Source organism: Cyprinus carpio, chromosome B17 (genome assembly GCF_018340385.1).
Source record: "Cyprinus carpio isolate SPL01 chromosome B17, ASM1834038v1, whole genome shotgun sequence".
Classification (NCBI taxonomy): domain Eukaryota; kingdom Metazoa; phylum Chordata; class Actinopteri; order Cypriniformes; family Cyprinidae; genus Cyprinus; species Cyprinus carpio.
In genome coordinates this window covers 5,543,258-5,565,411 of record NC_056613.1, presented here as the reverse complement: position 1 = coordinate 5,565,411, position 22,154 = coordinate 5,543,258, and the positions used below count along the sequence as shown (strand labels likewise).

At 39.3% G+C, this 22,154-nt stretch overlaps 1 protein-coding gene across 1 annotated transcript in view; it reads right to left on the bottom strand.

Annotated features, from left to right (window-relative positions):
* fancm (FA complementation group M) overlaps positions 1-18,812 on the bottom strand; it is a 36,020-nt gene extending 17,208 nt beyond the window's left edge. The window contains exons 1-16 of the mRNA XM_042743097.1: positions 18,802-18,812; positions 18,034-18,096; positions 17,624-17,905; positions 15,874-15,946; positions 15,715-15,792; positions 14,994-15,152; positions 5,481-5,612; positions 4,569-4,701; positions 4,394-4,486; positions 4,049-4,147; positions 2,896-3,077; positions 2,570-2,776; positions 1,537-1,741; positions 474-617; positions 302-314; positions 145-238 (exon numbers count right to left, since the gene is read on the bottom strand). Of these exons, the coding sequence (XP_042599031.1) occupies positions 145-238; positions 302-314; positions 474-617; positions 1,537-1,741; positions 2,570-2,776; positions 2,896-3,077; positions 4,049-4,147; positions 4,394-4,486; positions 4,569-4,701; positions 5,481-5,612; positions 14,994-15,152; positions 15,715-15,792; positions 15,874-15,946; positions 17,624-17,905; positions 18,034-18,096; positions 18,802-18,812 (1,968 nt within the window). The remainder of the gene's footprint in view (positions 1-144; positions 239-301; positions 315-473; positions 618-1,536; positions 1,742-2,569; positions 2,777-2,895; positions 3,078-4,048; positions 4,148-4,393; positions 4,487-4,568; positions 4,702-5,480; positions 5,613-14,993; positions 15,153-15,714; positions 15,793-15,873; positions 15,947-17,623; positions 17,906-18,033; positions 18,097-18,801) is intronic.
* Between the last annotated feature and the right edge of the window lie 3,342 nt (positions 18,813-22,154).

Sequence of the window (22,154 nt, the reverse complement as noted above, 5' to 3'; positions counted from 1 at the left end):
GTGTGTGTGTGTGTTGGTGTGTGTGTACAAGTGGTGTGCTCAATGAAATTGTGTGAGAGAGAGAGAGAGAGGAGAGAGACAGCTCCATGATGGAGGTGAAATGAAGGCACCGCTCTTGTGTGTGTGTGTGTGTGTGTGTGTCACCTGCTGTCTCATCCGGTCGATCAGCTCCATGATGGAGGTGAAATGAAGGCACCGCTCTGAGTGTCCCACGCTCTGGCCCCGACACACACCGACCCTACACACACACACACACACAAAAACACACATATTTGAATTAATGCATGAATAACAAATATGCTGTGTGGATTGTTCTCGCTACACATTAACACACACAAATATGCATCACACACATAGGTTTATAATAATTGTAATCCAGAATGCATGGAAATAAGCATGTGTGGATTGTTCTCGCTGTATTCTCGTCTGTATTAACACACTCCCACTCTCCTCAGCAGCTCAGCAAAATCAGCCGTGCTCGTCTCTGAAGGTCAGCAGTGTGGACGGTGTGAAGACCGGCTGAGGTTCGTCTGAAGACAGTCTCATGCTGGACATCCACTCGGCCTCTTCAGCTGCGGTCAGAAACCCGTCGTCCTTCACACACTTCTGCTCTCCTCCTGCAGAACACAAGAGACACACACACTTCACTGAAACACTGCCGCTGCTCACACATCCGACACAATCCCCAGAAGATCCGGGCATCGAGACAATCACTCGTTACAGTAAGGTCTCATTTGTTAAAGGTACAGTTCGCCCTAAAATGAAAATCTTTAACTCTAAGTTTAATTTAACTTAAAATTAAATAAAGCTGTTCGAGTTTTATTCTTCTGTTGAACACAGAAGACAACATTCTAGAGAATGTTTGGAATGAAACAGTTGCCGGTACCCATTGACTTCCACAGCATTTTTTTTCTATACTACAGAAGTCAATGGCTACCGGCAGCTGTTTGTTTACTAGTGGATGAACTATCACTTTAACATTAGTTAATGCACTGGATAAAATGCACTAACATAGAACAATGTGTTTTTTTACAGTATATATTCATTTTTTTCATTTTAGTTTGTAAATATATCATTGTTAATATTGTTACTATATAATGTTAATAAAACAACTAGATTTAAAAATGCATTAGTAAATGTTGAAATGTTAACTCATGTACACAAACATAACCTCATTGTAAAGTGTAATCACAGTTTCAGCAATGTTTTGGTAAATCATCTATTAAAGCGTTATCTTTCTTCAGCTTCATCCGGACATTCATTTAAAAGTTTATTTGTTTCTTTCATCAGAATGTTTGTCTCGACAGTGAAAACACCTGAACATCTTTAAAACTAAACTACAGAGCGCTAAAAGGACACAAAATCTACGAGACCGGAAGATAAATTATATTTCATTATGTAATGTAAATATAAAGCTAAAATGTTTAAGATAAGATGTGTTTTTAATGAGTATATCATACATCCGGGTGATTTGTCTTACTCTCTCTTCAAGCTAAAACTGAAGGTTTATAATGAAAGTAGATGTCAGGTGAGTACCGTTGATCTGCAGCGCGAGCGCCGAGCGGCGGCCCTTCACCGGTCTGTGCTCGAACTGACCGCAGCTGATGTGCATCTTGTGCAGCGTCGGCGTGACCCCCGCGGGCAGCATGCGCGGACTGTGAGCAAACATCTGGAAACTGTCCTTGTTTCCCATGATGCTCTTGTTGATGCTGCGCCGGTTGCTCTGGCTCTGGTTGTACGTCTGTGAGAGAGCGAGATACGCAGCTGTAACGAAAACTTCAGGAATTCATCCTCATCTGTGCTCTTTTAGATGCCATGGTTTCATTAATATTTTGATTTCATTTTTATTTCCAGATTTTCGATTTTCATTTTAACTGTTACATTATTAGTATTTTTTTTGTTGTTGTCATTTTTGTTTTATTTTTTAAATATGTCTATATATTTTGGATATATGTTTATTTCAGTTTTAGTTTCTTTAGGACATCAACTAAAAAACAAAATAAAAATAAGAAATGTTTGCCTTAGCAACTACCTAAAATAATATATTTTTTTAATTTTTATTAATTTTAACATATTTATTTATTTCAGTTAATGTTTGTTTATTTTGAGTAAAAAATTTTTTTTTTTAATAGTTTAATATCCCTTATAAAAATACAAAATATTATACCTATAAATAAAAAAGTTTTTTTTTTTTTTTAGTAAATTTTGTTATTATTTTATTATTTTGTTTTATTTGAAAAAAATGTCTCTAGAAGATTTTTATTTAATTTTATTTCGGTTTTAGTTTTAGTTATTTTAGTATATAAACTAAACAAAAAAAATAAAAATAAGAAATGTTGCCTTAGCAACTACCTAAATTTAAAAATATACTTATTTTATTTCAGTTAATGTTTTGTGCATTTTATAAGTTTCTGTAGAGGTGTTTTATTGCTATGAAATGTTTCTTAATCAAACTTTATTAATTAAATTTGTTATTTTAGTAATTTTGTTGTGCATTTTATAAGTTTCTGTAGAGGTGTTTTATTGCTATGAAATGTTTCTTTTGGTGCAGTTCTAAGCAGACTCTCACTCGTTCCTCGCGTCCCTCGGCCAGAATGACCACGATTCGTCCCTGACGCCGGCGTCCTGTGCGGCCCATGCGCTGGACCAGACGGATCGGACTCTTCTGAGCGTCGAAACACACGATGAGATCCACCTCACCGATGTCCAGACCCTCCTCACCCACACAGGTGGACACCAGAGTGTTGAAGCCTCCTTCACGGAACCGACGCACCACCTGCGCACACACACACACACACACACACACACACACACACACACACACACACGCTCTCTGAGCATCTCAACGATCACCTCCTGTTCTCACAGGTCTGATGTGGACACGAGCTCACGTACCTCCAGCTGTTCTTTCTGCGTGAATCCTCGAACCCCTTTCCCGGCCGACGCTTGACCCATGAAGGTCATGACCCTCACCAGCGGCTGATGGCGGCTCAACATCTCAGCAATCTCCTGCACGCTCTCGCGGAAGGACGAGAAGATCATCACACGTGTGCTCACCTCAGTGGACGGCTTCGAATCTGGACCAATCACAGCAGAGCTCAGTCACAATCAGACACACACACAGGACAGACACACACACACACACACACACACACACACACACACACACACACACAGCTGTAAAACAAGCCTTTTAGGAATCATCCATATTAGTGTTATTTTAATATCAATGAGATAATATTACACTACTGAATTTGTTTATATTTTCATATTCATTTTAAAAAATTTTAGTCAATGTGTTGTGTTTTTGTCATTTTTTATTCAACCTTCTACATACTTTTTATATATGTAGTTTAGTTGTGCTTTTGTGTTTTTTTTTTTTTAATATTTCAGAGTAATCTTTTCAGTTTTCATAATTTTATTTTTTCATTTTTATTACTATTCTATTTCTAAATATCTCTATATTTGACATTAGATTTATATATATATATATATATATATATATATATATATATATATAATATATATATATATATATATTTACATTTTTGTAAATAAATTTAATTTTTATTTTGGTCATTTATGTTTTCAGTTTTTGACCAAAATGAGAAATTATGCCTCATAACAGAAGTTTAATGTTTAATATATTTTATTTCAGATAACGTTTATTTCAAGTAAAAATTTTTTAAAGGTTGATGACCCTTATTAATCACATTCAAAATAAGTTTTTGTTTACATAATGCGTACTGTGTATATTTGTTATGTATATATAAATACACACACATACAGTGGTATATATTTTAAATATTTACAAGTATATATATCAATTTTTATATAATTTATATAATATGTGAAAATATTTAACACAATAATAACACATTTTCAATAATATATATACATGCATGTGTGTGTATTTATATCTACATTATTAAATTACAATTATTACAATATTATAATAACCAAAATGAAAAATTAAAAGCTCAGTTACTTATAGTTATGATAATCACTATGACAGTGGCGTCTCATATAATCAGGTCATGTTCAGTACTTGTAGCTGAGCTCTTGGCCCACGTCTGAAAGTGCTGCAGCACGACCTCGTCCAGCTTCTGTAGTTTGGGGTGACTGTACACACACACCTCTCCAGGATCTACAGAACAAACACATCACACACACAGCCATCGTTTACTCACCTTAGGTTTTTATGTGCATTTTAAGAATTTATGCACAGCTCTTTTTTTCCATCCAACGTATTAAAAATAGATGGATGGAAACCATAGCTGCTTGTGTGTTAAAGAGCAGCAGGAACATTCTGCTGAACATCTGCTTTCACTGAAGAGTGAAAGTCATACGGGTTTGGGAGAGTAAACGATGACAGAACGTGTATCTCTGAAACCTCGGCTGGCTGTGGTGAACATGCTCTCCATTTCCCTGTAGAGATCCATGAAGACCGGACTCCTCTGGAGCTCGTTCCTCACGCGAGCGGACTCTGAGAAAACAACAAACACCGGTGACGTGAAGAGCAGAGGAGCATCAGCGCCCGGCCGACACGAGCGTGAGTGTGTGAGCACCTCTGGGTCCAGAGAAGATGTTCTGAATGAAGAGGAAGAGAGATCTGAGGCCCATCTGCTGCAGTAACTCATAGCCGTGATACAGACTGATGCAGATGGAGAAATCCCCCTCGATCACGCCCTGCTGCGGCCCCTGCTGAGACAGTAAACTAATACATTTACTGGAGAACTCTATTGAAGTACAGTTTGCAAATCTGATATTAAGCTTCTCTCCTTTTATTGTGTCAAAAAACACACAATAGGCTACTATAACAAATATTCTACTGAATAAAATATAAAAAATATAAAACTACAAAAAATTTACATCGCCTGAAACGCAGTATTACGAGCCGTTCCAGTGTCTGTTTGCCTCTTTAAGAAGAATCGCTTTATGTATTCGCTAAGCAAGTCGCTTTGGAAAAATAACTAAATGTAATGCATTATTTATTTGATTGCATCTGTGTCACAGAAGCAGTCATCAGTAGCACAGGTATATTTGTAGCAATAGACAACAATACATTGTATGGGTAACAATTATACATTTCTCTTTTTATGCCAAAAATCATTAGGATATTAAGTAAAGATCATGTTCCATGAAGATATTTAGTAAATCTCCTACCGTAAATATATCAGAACTTAATCTCTGATTAGTAATATGCATTGCTAAGAACTTAATTTGAACAACTTTAAAGATGATTTTTCTCAATATTTTAGATTTTTTTGCTCCCTCAGATTCCAGATTTTCAAATAGTTGTATCTCAGACAAATATTGTCCTCCTCACAAACCACACATCAATGGAGAGATTATTTATTCAGCTTGATGACTGGTTTTGTGGTCTGGGATCACATGGTTTCATTATCTCAGGCTGATTAAAAAGTAAAAGCAAGGATGTGTGATCAAGCACAGGTGAGGTCTGTGTGTGGGACGTGTACCTGGATGTGTGGCGGCGGGTTGCGTCTGAACTGTTCTCGTGACAGAATGATCTGGTATTTGGTGAGGGAGCGGAGGTCACGCTGATTCAACAGCCTCATCTGGGTCAGACGCGACGTGAACTTCTCCAAAACCTGCGGGGAGAAGGTTTGAAAATCATTACAGCAGCACAATAGAGCACTCGGACGTCTCTTTTCAACACAATATTCCACTCACGTCTCCATCTTACACGCTCACTGGAGGAGCGTTTGCTGCCCTGCTGAAAAAACACGGACATTCAATCTTTCCGGACTCGTTTTCTGATCACTCCTCTACAAACAATCACTGCTGAGACCCACACCTCTCCGAATCAGCACAAACACATATCTGTCCCTACGTATCTTAGGAGTATGATTATTAAACACACAAAACGTATGAGGGTTTCCACAGAAATATTGGGCAGCACAACTGAAGACACAGCTAAAGTGTTTCTGCTCGTCTGAGTAACTAAACAGAATTCAGCATCAGTGTTTTCCTGGTTCATTCCAGACTAATGCTGTGATCCAGATTTAGAATAATCCTGGACTTTCATCTGAAAACCTGCATTCACAGCAGCTGAAACCATCCGGCAGACAAACACACGCAGCAGTTCAAGGACTGATACATGTATTTCTGGCTAAAGTGTGATAAAACTCAGGGGAGATAGTGAACGAAGCCTATCAAACACTGACCTGAAACACACACACACATGCTCTAACACACCACACTGCTCTACATTTAGTTTATTTAGTCATTTAGCAGATGCTTTAAAAGAGCATGATATGCAAGTGCTTTGACAAGTCTCTGTTAGTCTAACACTACTCATAGCAAGGTTTATATGTGTGTGTGTGTGTGTAACAAAATTAAATCAAGTAGATAGAATAGAAAAAAGAGATAGAGAAGGCTGTGGTGTTAGAGGCCTTTTTTAAGAAAGCAAGCAGTAAGAAAACAAATAAAGAGAGCAAGTGTTGGAGAGTCAAGTCAACAAACAGATAAAACAGAATTAGAATAGAGAGTGCTAGAGTTAGAGGGGCAAATAAAGATGGAAGAGATGTGCTTTTTTCTATACACTGAAGCAGATTAACAGGAAAAACAGTCACAATCTCATTTTCATTCATATACATGTATCATTTGAAAAGCATGAACATCTCATACTGTACTATTTTCATATGCGCGTTTATTCCAGAGCTGTGGGTGTATTTGATGTATTTATAAACTCCTGCGCTGGGTGGGCGGAGCTTGTGCGGTCACGTGACCGCGACGCTGCCCTTAAAAACGTCACGACCGTCGAGTCTGCACAAAACAACACGTACAAACCGACCGCAGTTATTAACGCGAGATTAACGATCGATAGCCGCGGTTCGCGGACATGACGGAGAGATCCGTGTAAGCGCAGGTGAAGCGTGAGGCTTTCGGTATCGACGGTCACTGGATTCGGCGATGGACCGCGGCGGGTGTCGGATGAACGGCGGCGGCGGTGGTGATATGATCACACTGGAGGATCTGGAGTCTGTGTCGGAGGAGCAGCTGTCAGACGGTCCCGAGGAGGAGCAGGAGCAGGAGCAGGAGGAGGAGCAGCAGGGGAGGCTCCTGCAGTACTGGAGGGATGTGGCCCGCGGACACCAGGTGGAGGTGCCGACAGGTACAAACACAACAACCGCGGGGCGCGCCTCACACCACAGCCGCCTCACGAGCGACACCGCACCCGGAGCTTCGCGCCAGTTTAACGGTCGATCCCTCAGCAGCTCAAGCGCTGTCTAAGTAAGACAGCAGAGACGTGCTTGACTGTTAAGTTGTAGATACAGACCGACCCTCTTTAGTTTTCACTCTTCCCAGCAGCACAGAGGGAGTCCTCATACTGTAGTGTGAGTCAGCTACTGAATACAGAAATAAACAAATGATTCTGAGTTTACCTCTCGAAATTCAGACTTTAGAGCGAGATAAACCTCCAGATTCTCAGGAAAATAGTCAGAATTGCGAGATGTAAACTCAGAAACGATTTGATTATTAAAAACAACGAGGAAACGAAAGTATAATATAACTGCGATCATTTTCAGAACGATTTCTGGAGCTTATGAATAATAAAAACACTGACAGCCAATCAGAACCCATCCTGCTATAAAGCGCTCGAGCATTTAAAGCGACAGAAGCTGCAACTAAAGGCCATAAAGGCCAATCACATCAGTAACTATATTAGAGTCCACAACAACAGAAGGAAATGGCCAGTTTGGTGTATGTAAGAAGGAAAAAAAAAACAGTTTAATTAAAGATATGCAATCTAAACACACCAAAATAGATAGATAAAGTGCAATAAAATAAACACTTAGATATGTGTCTTGGGAATGTTTTCTTTCCACTATTCTGAATAGCCCTAAATCTCCATGTTTTGTTTCTGCCTGTAGTGTTTTGTTGAATGCAGCCAGGCAGGATTTTCCCATGATTCACGCGTGACCCACTTCAGCAGATTATCACAGAGCTCTGATGAACTCCGCTCTCTGCATGTAATCGAACACAGCCGTGTGTGTGTGTGTGAGAGAGAGAGAGTTCATAACAGAATGATTATGAAGCGCTGGAATGCTGCGGACGCAGTCTGTGAAGGGTTTGTTCTGTAGATCAGGTGACGTGTGTTTGTGGAGCAGCGCGGAGATCTCAGAGATTATCAGGCTCGTCTGGTCCAGACCAGTGCTTTTCTAATCCAGTCCAGTAAATCGGTTTACACGGCCGCACACGTGAAGAGCAAACATCAGCGCGGCGCTCGCATCACAACAAGAGATTCACTCGAACTACACATCTTACTGTACAGTGTTTAAACTGAGTCTGACTCTGTAGTAAAACTATACACTGGTTTATCTAAAACACACAGTGTGTGCTGTCAGAAGCGGTCAGTGTTGTGGTTTATCAGTAATGTGAAACACAAGGTTAAGTGTGACCTTCGCACGACACACCTGTCTTTATTAAAAAAATTAATGGGGGAAGAAATCTAAAATTGTAATACAATTCAAAATAAGAGTGTATTTGCAGCTTGTTTATATTAAAGGTCCCACATTATGCAGTATTTTTTCAGCTTGTTATTAGTATTTTGTTACACAATTAGCCCCATCACAACAGTACACAATTAAATGAAGAATTCTCCATTTAAAATATTAATTCCCCTAATTATTAATTAAACAGTTTGAAGTAAAAACATAAAAACCTAGTGTACTTATTGGATTTTTGCTTGTAAAAAACATGTTACCGTTCATATTCTTTTATTAAGGAAAAACATTATTTGATAGATTTTACTGTGCTTCTAAAGTTCCTGATGTGTTCCTAAATTTTCCAAATTAAGAGAAAAAAAGTGTCATGGCACTGTATTTACAGTATCTCACACTACTGTACATCCTCATCTGTTCATGTGTGTCGTGATGGACTGATGTGTAAATCTGAATTCACCCACGCAGAGGGTTCTGGGGTAACTGACTGATGAAAGTGCACTGAAAGTGTTTTGCTGTCGCTGCTCTCGTTAGCGTCCCCGCGGGGCAGATGTGCGGCTGACGCTCGGCCAGAGAGCCCCTCGTGATCAGTTCACAGCGGGAAGAAATGTCAGCCAAACCCTAACATCACGACACAGTCACAATAAACAAGCCTTGAGTGTGAAGCAGAATCTGAGCTGAACGCTGATGTCTGTCTTCCACAGACATGGCCGAACCCATCCATCAGATCACCACCAATAACGAGGGCGCACACACGCGGGAGCAGGTGCCCTACACGCTCATCACACGCAAGGAGAAGGTGCGTACAGCTGACGAATCAAACACACTGTAACGCCACACGAGAGGAATCAAACTAGCACAGTTTAGACACATCTACAGAATCATCAGTACGAGTAATGCATGTGATCAAATGTGCATTAAATCTGACATGAGGATAATAAAATCAAGTCACTGTTTGATTGGCTGCTGAAATCATTAGACTCCACCTACTTCATTAATTGACACTTTCCATGAAAGTCAGAAATGAACCAGAGCTGGAGGCACAAATGCCACTTGATGGGATAAAAATGTCTCAGATGTGACAAATACGCTGCTAAAAGCGAATATTGGGAGAAATGTTGTGTTTAGCGTAAGAACATCTCCATAACTGACTTGCATCTGCTGCAGAGCGCTGGTCAGTCATTAAAATGTGTTCTAAAGAGCATTTCAATCTAATCAACATCATACACACATATCAGCACAGCTTAAAGTAGTCAACATTTATGTCTCTGAAATTATTCAATAATAATTTTTTTATATTATTTTATATAAAATAAATATTTTTAAAACATTGCACTCTAAAATTGCTATAAAATCCAAAGCCCCATAATGTCCAACCAAGTTGTGTTCCCAAATTTGAATTTGATTATCACAACAATTGTGGTTCCCTGCGAGATTTAAATGATTTTGTGGGGGCATGTTTGGGCACATACCAAAAATACACCCAAACGCTATAAATAAAATAAAATATGGAACCTTGACCCTTGTCAGAACTTTCCAACAATATGTGTTTAGTCAAGATTACAAAAAGATTTGATTTTCTAAAACAAAAAGCCACAAAATTAGTAATTTGTATATGTAATATATATATATTTTTTATTTTTTGTTTTACTGAGACAGATTACAAAAAAAAATTAAGGATTAATTCATAAAAATTTTCAAAAGTAAAACCCAATAAGCTAATGCTGAATAACTAGATCAACTTTTTATCAGAGGGTGATAGAGTTTCCCACACAGGCGGGCGGCCTTGCAGGTTTAACTGCTCTCTGTGAGCTAAACAAAGAATTAAAAAAACAAAAGTCAACCACATCTAAATATTCACAATAGACACCCTTTTAAAATGAACACCAAAATATAGAGGACCCACCACTTTCACTGCTTCTCAATGTTTGTATCCCCAGGATACGTTGCCCTTTCAGGGTTAAAAAAAGTCAAACTATTACATCAAACCAAATCCTCTCTCCTGTATCTGCATGTGTTTGATCAGTTCCTCCACTGACTCTGTTGTGTGTGTGTGTGTGTGTGTGTGTGTGTGGACGGTTCTGACTCTGTTGTGTGTGTGTGTGTGTGTGTGTGGACGGGTCTGACTCTGTTTTGTGTGTGTGTGTGTGTGTGTGAGGATGGGGGAGGTTCTGACTCTGTTGTGTGTGTGGTGTGTGGACGGTTTGACTCTGTTGTGTGTGTGTGTGTGTGTGTGTCGTGTGTGTGTGTGTGGACGGTTTTCTGACTCTGTTGTTGTGTGTGTGTGTGTGTGTGTGGTGTGTGTGAGGATGGTTCTGACTCTGTTGTGTGTGTGTGTGTGTGACGGTGGTCTGACTCTGTTGTGTGTGGGTGTGTGTCTGAGGAACGGTTCCTGACTCTGGTTGTTGTGTGTGTGTGTGTGTGTGGACGGTTTCTGACTCTGTTGTGTGTGTGTGTGTGTGTGTGGACGGTTCTGACCTCTGTTGTGTGGTGTGTGTGTGTCGTGTGTGTGTGTGTGTGTGAGGATGGTTCTGACATCTGTTGTGCTGTGTGGGTGTGTCGTGGACGGTTCACTGACTCGTGTGTGTGTGTGTGTGGTGGGACGGTTTCTGACTCAGTTGGTGTGTGTGTGTGTTGTGAGGACGGTTCTGACTCTGTTGTGTGGTGTGTGTGTGTGTGTGCGACGGTTCGGTGACTCTGTTGTCTAGTGTGTGCGCACGTGTGTTGCCGAGGAACGTTTCTGACTCTGTTGTGTGTGTGTGTGTGGACGGTTTCTGACTCTGTTGAACTGTGTTTGTGTGTGTGTGTGGGATGTGTGTGAGGACGGGTCTGACTCTGTTTGTGTGTTTGTTGTGAACCATGTGATTCGGACCTGACTCTGTTCTGCCCAGAACCTCTGTGTGGTGTAGTGTGTGTTTGTGTGAGGATGGTCTGGACTGGCTATCTGACGCGCTTTTGTTGTGGTGTGGGTGGTGAGGAGAGAGAGATGGTTCTCTCACTCTGTTGTTGCGCTTTTGTGTGTGTGTGAGAGAGAGGACGGTTCTGACTCTGTTGTTGTGTGTGTGCGTGTGGTGTGAGAGAGAGGGATGGTTCTCTGACCTCGTTGGTGTGTCAGTGTGTGTGTGTGTGTTGTGTGTGTGTGTTGTGTGCGAGAGAGACGAGGAGAGAGAGAGGACCCTGTGTCGGGTTTTCCTGACTCTGTTGTTGTGGTGCTCGTAGTGCGCCGTGAGGTTCTGTTCCTCGAAGCGTCACTATGAGGAATGCGCACCTGGGTCTGTATCACACGGTTCACGAGGACACGTATGAACAGAGCATCTGCTTACGGCTTCCCACTGAAAGATCATGAGATGAAGTGAGACTTCTCACACCAGCAGCTTACTCAGCAGGTCCTCCCGAAACACACTCAGGACTCATCCAGACTCAGATCCTATATCCCCAGTCACAGGACTGGGCCGCTCAAGCTTGTCCAAACTGTGATTCCTTGCATTTAAGAAAATACATGAAATTGTCGTAAAACGGCTAACATTTCAAATAATCCGCTAAAATCTAAAGAGATCTCAAACTCTCTCACTACACGGATTGTTTTCTCTCTGCTATGGCAGTTATCTGGGGATGACGATCCCCATCGTGACGGTGGTGCGCGACCGATGAGATGCACACGACTCTGTCCAAGGGCCGTGACTGTAGCGTATTACCTGCCCCCCCTGCACCAGCAGCGAACCGCCGCGGCCGTTAACGACCCCGAGATCCCCTATCGAGCAGTGGCACTTGGCCTGTCTCATCGTCGCTACACCCGTGATAAAACACAAACACCCCGGCTCCGCTCATTAATACTGGACAAAACAGCAGGATCCACAGTACATTGCCATTACACTGAAGTTCATGTGTGCGGTTTCCCAGGGAGTGCAAGAACTGAGAGTAAATCTTAATGTGCAAGTTGCTTTGGATAAAATGCCCTGCATCAATGAGTGGAAGAACCGTCTATATCGTGTAATCTGCCACCACCAAATCCACAGAGCTTTACATGAACTTGTGTCTGCTTTTCAGATCTGTACTGTATAAAGCGCTACAGAAATAAATGTGACAAATAAATCAGAAATTCACTGAATTCATCTACACCTCTGATGACAATTCAGACCATTACCAGCTCAAATAACAGTTTCTTTATTACAAATTATAGCTGATAATTGCATTCAAAAAAATCAATCAATTATAGTTCTATTAAAATAAATTTCTGAAGATGGGCTGTTCAGTAACAAGATTTATGGATTTTCCCCACTTGATTGTGATCATGTATTATATATATAAATATCAGTTACACAGCTCAAATTTCTACTCAGAATATTTCATTTGTATGTATATTCAGTTTAAGAAACTCAAAAAATGCTAATTCTAATAAAAAAAATAAATATAAATATAAACAACACAAATCAATCAATAATTAAATAAAAACTTCACACTTTCAATAAATAAAACATTACATTCAAACTGTATACTAACAAACTAAAAATTCAAACCAAATACTCACAAAAAAACATTACCAAGTTCAAAATTTTAAAATTATGACTTTCCATTCCATCTCGGTTGATTATTAATGAAAAATAATACAGTCTTAATCATCTGAATCCCACAGACCTCCGCTGTAAGTGTACTACGGTAAACATGACTACCTGAGGGACGAGTCGAAATGATTTGAACTGGTTTTGAACTTGCGTCTCTGTGTCATGTGACTTTAGGGCGTTCACGGGCGCCACCACTAACGAGCTGAAGCTCATCATCCACGAGAACTCATGCAGTCACCCCCCCTGGCCGAGCCTCTGGACCTGTCCAGCCGTCGTGCTGTCAGCGACTCCTTCATCGTGGCCGGATACACCAACCCTGCACGCGGCCCCCCGCAGAACGAGATCTGGTTCCTGGAGCTGGCCCTGAGCCCCCCTGACCCACACTATCCTCTGCACCTCTCATAGACCACAGTGGAGCGAGCGCAGGGCTTTTTTTTTTTTTGGGCTTTGTTACGGGCAATCCTGGTTAGTTCCTGATCCCCGTGAGCAGAGCTGCGATGAACATGTTTAATGTGCGTCCACGACACTGATATAAGCTACATAAACCAAACGTCAATCACTCTGTGCTGTTGGTATAACACTGATGCTGTTGTGAGCGACAATGTGCATCGTGTACCTCCCGTCTGTGTGCTGTCGTGCCTGATCGCTCTGTGCTAGTTGGGGGGGGTAATCAACATAGGATAGATGCACATAGGTATATCCATCTAGTTCGTATATTGAATATTTTATTGTCATAGTGCGCCTATTTTTGTCGGGGGTATTTTTTGAAACTCTCTCGTTACAAGCACAGATGTCAAACAAACACAGTGAAAGTCTAGCTGAATGAGCTGATGCTCTGAATCAGGGTTTGACGGCTTGTTCTGTCCTCACCGTATAAACACATACACAGTCACTGTAATGCTTCATGTTCATATTTCTGCGGATCTGAATAACACTATTGGGATGCTGAATCACACCAGCGTCTTCACACATGACATAGATGAGTGTTCTGATCAGCTCTAAAACCAATCAGAGTCAACAGATGCCTCTGAATTCACAGAGAAGTCAAAGTTTCAGGGTTTGCTTCAAAAATACGCAAGACGAGCCAGAACACAGGGTCATCAGCCACTACAGCACACAGGGGGTGTGTAGTGGATGAATAACTCCAGAAAACTTTTCCAAAAAAAGCTTCCAAGAAGTTAAAAAAAAAATTCCTGGAAAGTTTGCTTGGAACTTTACAAAGTTTTTCCACCCCTTTACAACCCTACCGGACACAAGGACAGATCGGTTTTCTGAATAATGCATCAAAAATTAAATTTGAAATGAATTTAATTACATTTATTATATATTTAATATTTTAGAATTTCTGGTGGAATTCTGGATATTTCGATTGTTTAATTGGATTTTTTAATGGATTAATCATTTTTAGAAGCACTTAAATTTAACTGAAACTTAAAATCCCCAGGGGGACTTAAATTTTTTTATAAACATTATAATAACATTTTGTAAATAAATATTATATGAGATATTTATAATACTCAAAGGGGTTTTGCAGCTGATAACAAACACTTTGTGGATCCCTGCAGCAAATGAAGGAGCTGATGACTGTGATACAGAAAGCGCAATTTCTGAAGGGAGATCACAGATCATGTGTTTCACGAGACATTCCAGCGCGCTACCGCTGACCACTGAGAACAAACCAAACAAACCTTCATGTGGAGTCCTGCTCAGCGGGGAATAATAGCACTGCGCACCACGACTACGAAAATCAAAAGTAAGACCACACTACAACAAACCAATCAAACACAATCATATCACAAAAACACCACATCTCATCACTTATCATCACAACCCCTCATAAGAAACAACATCCGACTCTTATTGACCCTGAACAGCACACGACACGTCAAACACCGTAACAATCTCCAGTCTCGTAGGAAAGCTCCACTGACGCTGAAGGACATCAGATCATCCTGAGACGTACCTGCAGGTATCGCGTCTGATACTGCGCGAGCGTCTCTCCCGGCGGGACCACGATCTTCTCCAGACTGCGCTGATGGACGTGTGTCTGGACGTCTGGACTGTCCTCCGATCGCAGCTCGATGTGAGAGATCAGGAGGTTAGAGATCACCTGCTGCACCGCCTGAAACACACACAAACACGCATCTGATACCAAGAGACGTGACTGATCACAGCAGTGAATGGGTGCCGTCAGAAATGAGAGTCAAAACAGCTGATAAAACCATCACAATAATCCACAGGACTACCAGTCCTCAATGTTTTTTAACTCAAATACATAGCAGTCTATAATCCATAATAACACTTCCTCCAGTGAAAAAGTGTTCTGGTTGAATCAGGTGAGAAATCTGCACAGATCAAGCAGTGTTTAAAACAGCTCTAAACAAATATGTGACGGGATTTTGATGTGAGAGACAACAGCAGATGCACTTTTTCACTGGAGGAAGTGTTATGATATGGATTATAGACTCTATGTATTTGAGTTAAAAACATCTTAATGGCTGAATTTGTTTTCATCTTTTGTCTTCTCCAGATGTTCACTGATGGACTGGAGTGCTGTGGATTCATTGTGGATTAAGTGTGATTTTTTTATCAGCTGTTTGGACTCTCATTCTGACGGCACCCATTCACTGCAGAGCATCCATTGCTGAGACACTGATGTAGTGACACATTTCTCCAGATCTCACCTTGACGTCTCCTCCAGGTGTGGCGCTGAGCGCTAGAACGCGGAACTGCTTTGTTTGGTTGCTCAGCTCACGAATCACCTGCAGAACGAACACAAACGCTCAGAACTGATCTCCAATCATGCACCGGGCTGTGTCTCGATAACTCGGGTGAAGCTGTACCTGACAGTACGCGTGGTTCCCGGTGGCCTTGTGGGCCTCGTCGATCACTACACACCTGACGTGTGCGGCCGGACTCCCACCCGGACAGGATTACGGACTCACGATCGTTCACCATCACCTGAGATCACTCACGAAGTCAAGAAGAAGACGCGCTTGGATCTCCAGAGCTTCCTCCGCTGCTGCTGCCCGCCGTACTCGAGCCTACAGCAAACACACACCACCATCAGGGCTGTGATCTCAGACCAATGCATTGTTTGATTATTTCAGGTTCAAGGTTGTGTGTAAGGATTTGGAAACAGCAAAGTCCAGCTGTTTCTAACGCATGCAGCGCCACAGTCTGCTGTTCAAAAATCACCATGCATTCAGAAAATCTGATTGAACACAATTTCTCGATTCCAGCCCGAATCAACATATGCACTCAACATACACTTAACACAAATGCAGTCATGATTACAGGTTTTCAGCAGTTTATTGGAGAACCGGCGGCTTCTAGTTGCTGTAGAAAATATTTAAATAATATCTAACTTTTAAATAAACTTAAATATTTATAATATTAACATCCCATTTTAAATAATAAATAATGTTTTTTAAATAATTGAACAACACATTAATAAAAATTAACAATTAATATTATAAATTATATATCTATTAATATTATTAATAAGAATGACACAATCACCAAAAAAGGTTATTTATAAACCTGATTTTGCAAAGTTCTATGCAGTGTCATTTTAGTATCATTGATATACTAATTTTTTTTATTAATACTTATTTTTTTTTAAAATTGTTTTCATTTTATTTTAGTTGAAGTTTTAGTGATTTGTTTGTGCATTTTTTTGTATTTCTATTTATTTTAAATGTCCTATTATTTATTTTAAATAGTTTGTATTCAGTTTCATTACACTTAATTATTTTAGAACACAGAGTTTAAACCAAATTAATTTTTTTTTACAGTTTTAATTGCAGTTGTAGTAACTATAATAACCCTGGTTATTTGGACATTAAAAAGGAAAACTGGTTATATATATTTAAATGATCAATTTTGAACTCTTCTTTTTTTGTCATTAAAAAACCACTCTTTTCCGTTTTTTTAATCAGTGCATTAACACTAATATCTGACCCGAGCAGCACAGAAGCAAGTCATCAGCAGCACAGGTATATTTGTAGCAATAGACAACAATACATTGTATGGGGTCACAATTTATACATTTCTCTCTTTGCCCAAAAATCAATTAGGATATTAAAGTAAAGATCAATGTTCCATGAAGATATTTAGTAAATCTCCTACCCGTAAATATATCAAACACTTAATTTTTGATTAGTAATATGCATTGCTAAGAAACTTCATTTGACCAACTTTAAAGATGATTTTGCTCAATATTTAGATTTTTTTGGGTAAAACCTTCCATCCCTCAGATTCCAGATTTTCAAATAGTTGTATCTCAGACAAATATTGTCCTCCTAACAAACCACACATCAATGGAGATGATTATTATTCAGCTTTTCAGATGATGTATAAATCCCAATTACAAAACTGACCTTATAACTGGTTTTGTGGTCACACATATAAATAAATAATTTTATTTTATTAGGTAATATTAGGCCTTAACAATGTGATATAAAGTTTTTATTGATATGTTTAAACTACTATACCTCTAATTATAGAAGTATTATTTTGATAAATGGAGCAGCCACATTTATTTCCCCTTTAATGTTTAGATTAGATTTCCTTCCTGAACTCCTGCCCTACATGCCCCCTCTGAGGTCCCTTGACCCGTGCGTGCAGTGACCTGTGAGCTCAGCCATGTGTTCCTGCGGGATGCCCATGACCCCGTTGCAGGCCTGGATCTGCTGGGCCACCAGTTGGTTTGGTGGGAGCCATGAAGACAGATCTTTGCCGGCGGGGAAAAACCAGCGGTAGAAGTTTAGACATGAGCACGGAGGCGATGAAGGTCTTTCCACTGAGGCCGGTGGGGAGGCACACCAGCGTGTTTCCGCAGCAGATGCCGCCTCCGAGATCCGCCAGCTGGTACTGTACTCGGGTTAGGGGGTAATTTTAACGGGGAGATCCAGACGCGGCCCGCCGAGGGGTCGAAGCCCGGCTTCCTGAGCGGCCTTTTGCATTTCGCTCCTCATGCGAGCGCTCGGGCCTCAACGTACACAGCCACCAGCATCACATCATCATCATCCTCCTCTTCATCAGGATGCCCGCTGACGGATAATCTGCGGGTAAATCAATATTCAATTATCATGTGATCTCCTTCAATGCTTTTAGAATCTTTACTTTGCTTTAAAATATAAGCTTTATATTAACATATTTTAATGACAGTATATTAATTAAACAAAATTCATTAATCAGAAATAACCCGCCAATAGTACAAACGTTGCTAAAGTGATTGTTTCGAACAAGTATTAATTATTTTAGCTTAAGTTTTTGTATCAATACTGTGTGCCTTTTCACCCAGTCACACCTCATACATTTATAAGACTTTCAAACAAAATAAATGACTTGTATGATTTACTTTCACTCAAAATCTGTGAAAAATCAAACGTAAATTTCTTCTGCAATCATAAAAAGCACGTTTTTTCTTCGGTTGTACCCTTAGTTAGTGTTAAAAGTGTTAGCACTTGTGTGAAACTGCTGTAAATGAGGATGCTGTTGATAAATAAAGTCATAAATAGAGTTTCTGTATCAGTTAGCTTCTAGAATCTCAAAGAGCTCAGCGCTGGTGCGCATGCGCAGTGTTTGGTCCTCGGAGTTTCTCAGTCTGTCTCGGTTTGTTCTGACTCTTCGTGTCTAATGTTTCTCAGGGTGTTGAGTTCTGGTTTTTCTGGAGCACACACCTGGTCTGGCGCTGGTCTTGCTCTGGTCTCTGCGGCCCCAGGACTGGAATAACGTTCTCTGATTAGCGTTCATTGTAGAATCACCTCATCTTCATCTTCGGTGGATATTAACTCACAAACGCGGATAAATCCTGTCAGAGCGAACATACCGCGACGACATCAGACGCGCTGTGATTATTAACGCTCATAACCGAAACAAAAGCGGCTTTTAATATTACAAACAAACGTAAACACAGCAGAGCGCGCGAAACGGCCACTCGAATGTGGCGCGTACGGCTTCACCCACCGTTCAAAAAACAACCATCCTTCCTCCTCCGCACACAGACAAGAAAAGCGTGTTCAGACGTCCATGACGTTCCCTTTCGAGGTTACTCAATAAAAAACCGGCAGAATACGATTCTTTTCGATCCTCGTATAGATTAAAACGGGCTTTCACACTGAAATACGAGGAAACTCCAGCGAAAAATACTGTTTAATTAATTAAAAATCTACAGAACTTGACTCTGTTACGGTTTCTTATTTAAAAGCTATAAGATTTATTTTATTCTATAGTCAGCATTTTATGTTTAGGTTTAAACATCTTGTACTTTGATGTGGTTTAGAAAAAGATAGAGTCGATGGTACCTAGCGAAACTAAATATGTCCTCCAAATAATATTTTACAAGACGTTTATAATATAGTTTTTGTTAATGAAAGTGACTCATAATAATAACAAATATAATATATATATATATATATACTATATATATATATATTTGATATATATATATATTATAAAATATATATATATATATATATTATATATATATATATATATATATATATGTTAATAAAAAGAACAATTAAAATATTATATTTTTAATATTACTGGTATAACTCTGATAATAAAATACAGTTATATTTTGATTAATTGTGCAGTTTGTGTAATGTTTTTTTTTTTATTAAGAGCATTTCAGTAATAATAATTATTTTATATTTGCTATAAAATAATATATTTTTAATATATTTTTTATATTTTCCTGGACTGCTCCCAGCTGGTGGAATGACCTCCCGATCTCAATTCGAACAGCTGAGTCTTTACTCATTTTCAAAAAACATCTAAAGACTCATCTTTTTCCCTCTCTTTTTTAAGGGCCTGCACTTCCACTTAACCAACTAATACTAGTTCTTACCTTTTTCTTTTTCTTGTCTATCAAACTAAAAAAAAAAAAAGAAAAAAAAAAAAAAAAAAAACCCTGGCTACGTGTTCTGTACTAGACTAACTGAGACTTGTCATAGCACTTGTCTATACCGTTGTTGTTCTCGAGATGTCTGATTGTTTCTACTGTTCTCATTTGTAAGTCGCTTTGGATAAAAGCGTCTGCTAAATGATAAAATGTAAATGTAAATGTATATTATAGTATTATTGTGCAGAGTCAGTGTAATAGAAACTGAATATTACACATTTATAATAGTTTTTATTTTTCACTGTATAAAAGGTCTTTCATCTGGGGCCTCACAAGGGGACCTTTATATCTGAGGGTCTGTGTTAGATTTTTAAAGTGTACATTAAAAATAAATATTCTGATTCTGTCTCTAACAAGTGAAATGTTTTTGTTTTATTTTATTTTTTTATAAAAGTCTAATTTTTTTTGTCACAGAAAGGTGAAGCTACTAGTCACAATATATAAAGAACTGATCATTTATTTTTAATCATTAAGCTCATCATAAGCATAAGCATAAGAATTAAATGACCTTGAATCAGAAAGTGAATTATTCTTTCACATAAACGAACGATAAGTGCAGAACGATCACAGAACACGTGTTTATAGAAATAAGACACTTTATTATATAGATAAATCTCTGATATAATTTGACCTGTTGAAATCTCTTCAAGGCGTTTCTGAGTGAACTGTGCCACTAGAACAAGCGCTCACACTGTGTTCTTCTGAAACGCACTCCACACACAACAGACAACACACATCCTTCTGCTCTAAACGCTGATTTACCTTGTTCTTAAACACCCAACTATAAATTGCAGTCATGTGCTAATAATCTAGGATGGGTCGCACTTAAAACAGGCCATAATGAAGTCAATATTCAGGAAAAAAAAATTGGGGATCAGTGAGACTTGTAATGTTTTAAAAGAAGTGTCTTCTGCTCATCAAGGCTGCATTTATTTGATCAAAAATACAGAAAAAAAACAGTAATCTTGCAAAATGTTATTAGAATATAAAATAATGGTTTCTATTTAAATATCCTTTAAAATATAATGTATTTCTGTGATGTGCAGCTGTATTTCCATCATCATTACTCCAGTCTTCAGTGTCACATGATCTTCAGAAATCATTCTAATATGATGATTTATTATCTGAATTATCAACAGTTGTGCTGAGAAATATGTTTTTGGAAAGGGACTGTGATACTTTTTCACAAGATTCTTTAATTAATAAAAAGTTAAAAAGAACAGCATTTATTCAACATATAAATATTTTCTACCAAATATTAATCTTTGCTATCACTTAATAAATAAAAGTATTAATTTCTTTCAAAAAAAGAAAGAATAAAAATGTACTGACCCCAAACTTTTGAACTGTAGTGTATGTTATTAGAAAAGTTTTCTATTTTAAATAAATGCTCTTCTTTTTTACTTTATATTCATCAAAGAATCCTGAAAAAGTATCACAGGTTCCAAAAGAATCTGCAACAGTTTCAGCACTGATAATAAATCATCATATTAGAATGATTTCTGAAGATCATGTGACACTGAAGACTGGAGTAATGATGCTGAAAATACAGCTGCACATCACAGGAATAAATTAGATTTGAATGTATATTAGAATAGAAAAACGTTTTTTATAGCATAGTAATATTTAACAATATTACACTTTTTTCCTGTATTTTTGATCAAATAGATGCAGCCTTGATGAGCCGGACAAATATTAAAAACATTAAAGATCCTTCTGATCCCAAACTTTTGACCGGTAGTGTGTATATACACCGTACAGCAGCGACACACAGCATCCGTACAGCTAATACTGCGCTATTATACAGTACAAAATCTGGTGTAAATCTACACACACACACACACACACACACAGGTGTCTGCTAGAAATGATCAGAGCACACGGTACAAAACAACATGTGAGTGACTGTGCATTCAAAGTGTGTGGAATCTCCCGATCGCAGTTCGATCGCTCAGTTCCATTCACACGTGGGTCAGAGAGGCGCTGTGGGTCCGGCCCTCAGGATCAGAGAGGCGCTGTGGGTCCGGCCCTCAGGAGTCCTGCCCCTCCAGGAGCTCGTTCAGGGTCGCTCTGCACGTTTGCAGGCTGCTGACCATAGTCTGAGGCGGCGCCTCCTCGCACGCCAGCGTCCCCGGCCCATGTGTGCATGCCGTTCGCTTATGCTTTGCAGTCTGGTGGGCTGCGGGCCGCCCGTACCGTCACTTACCTCCG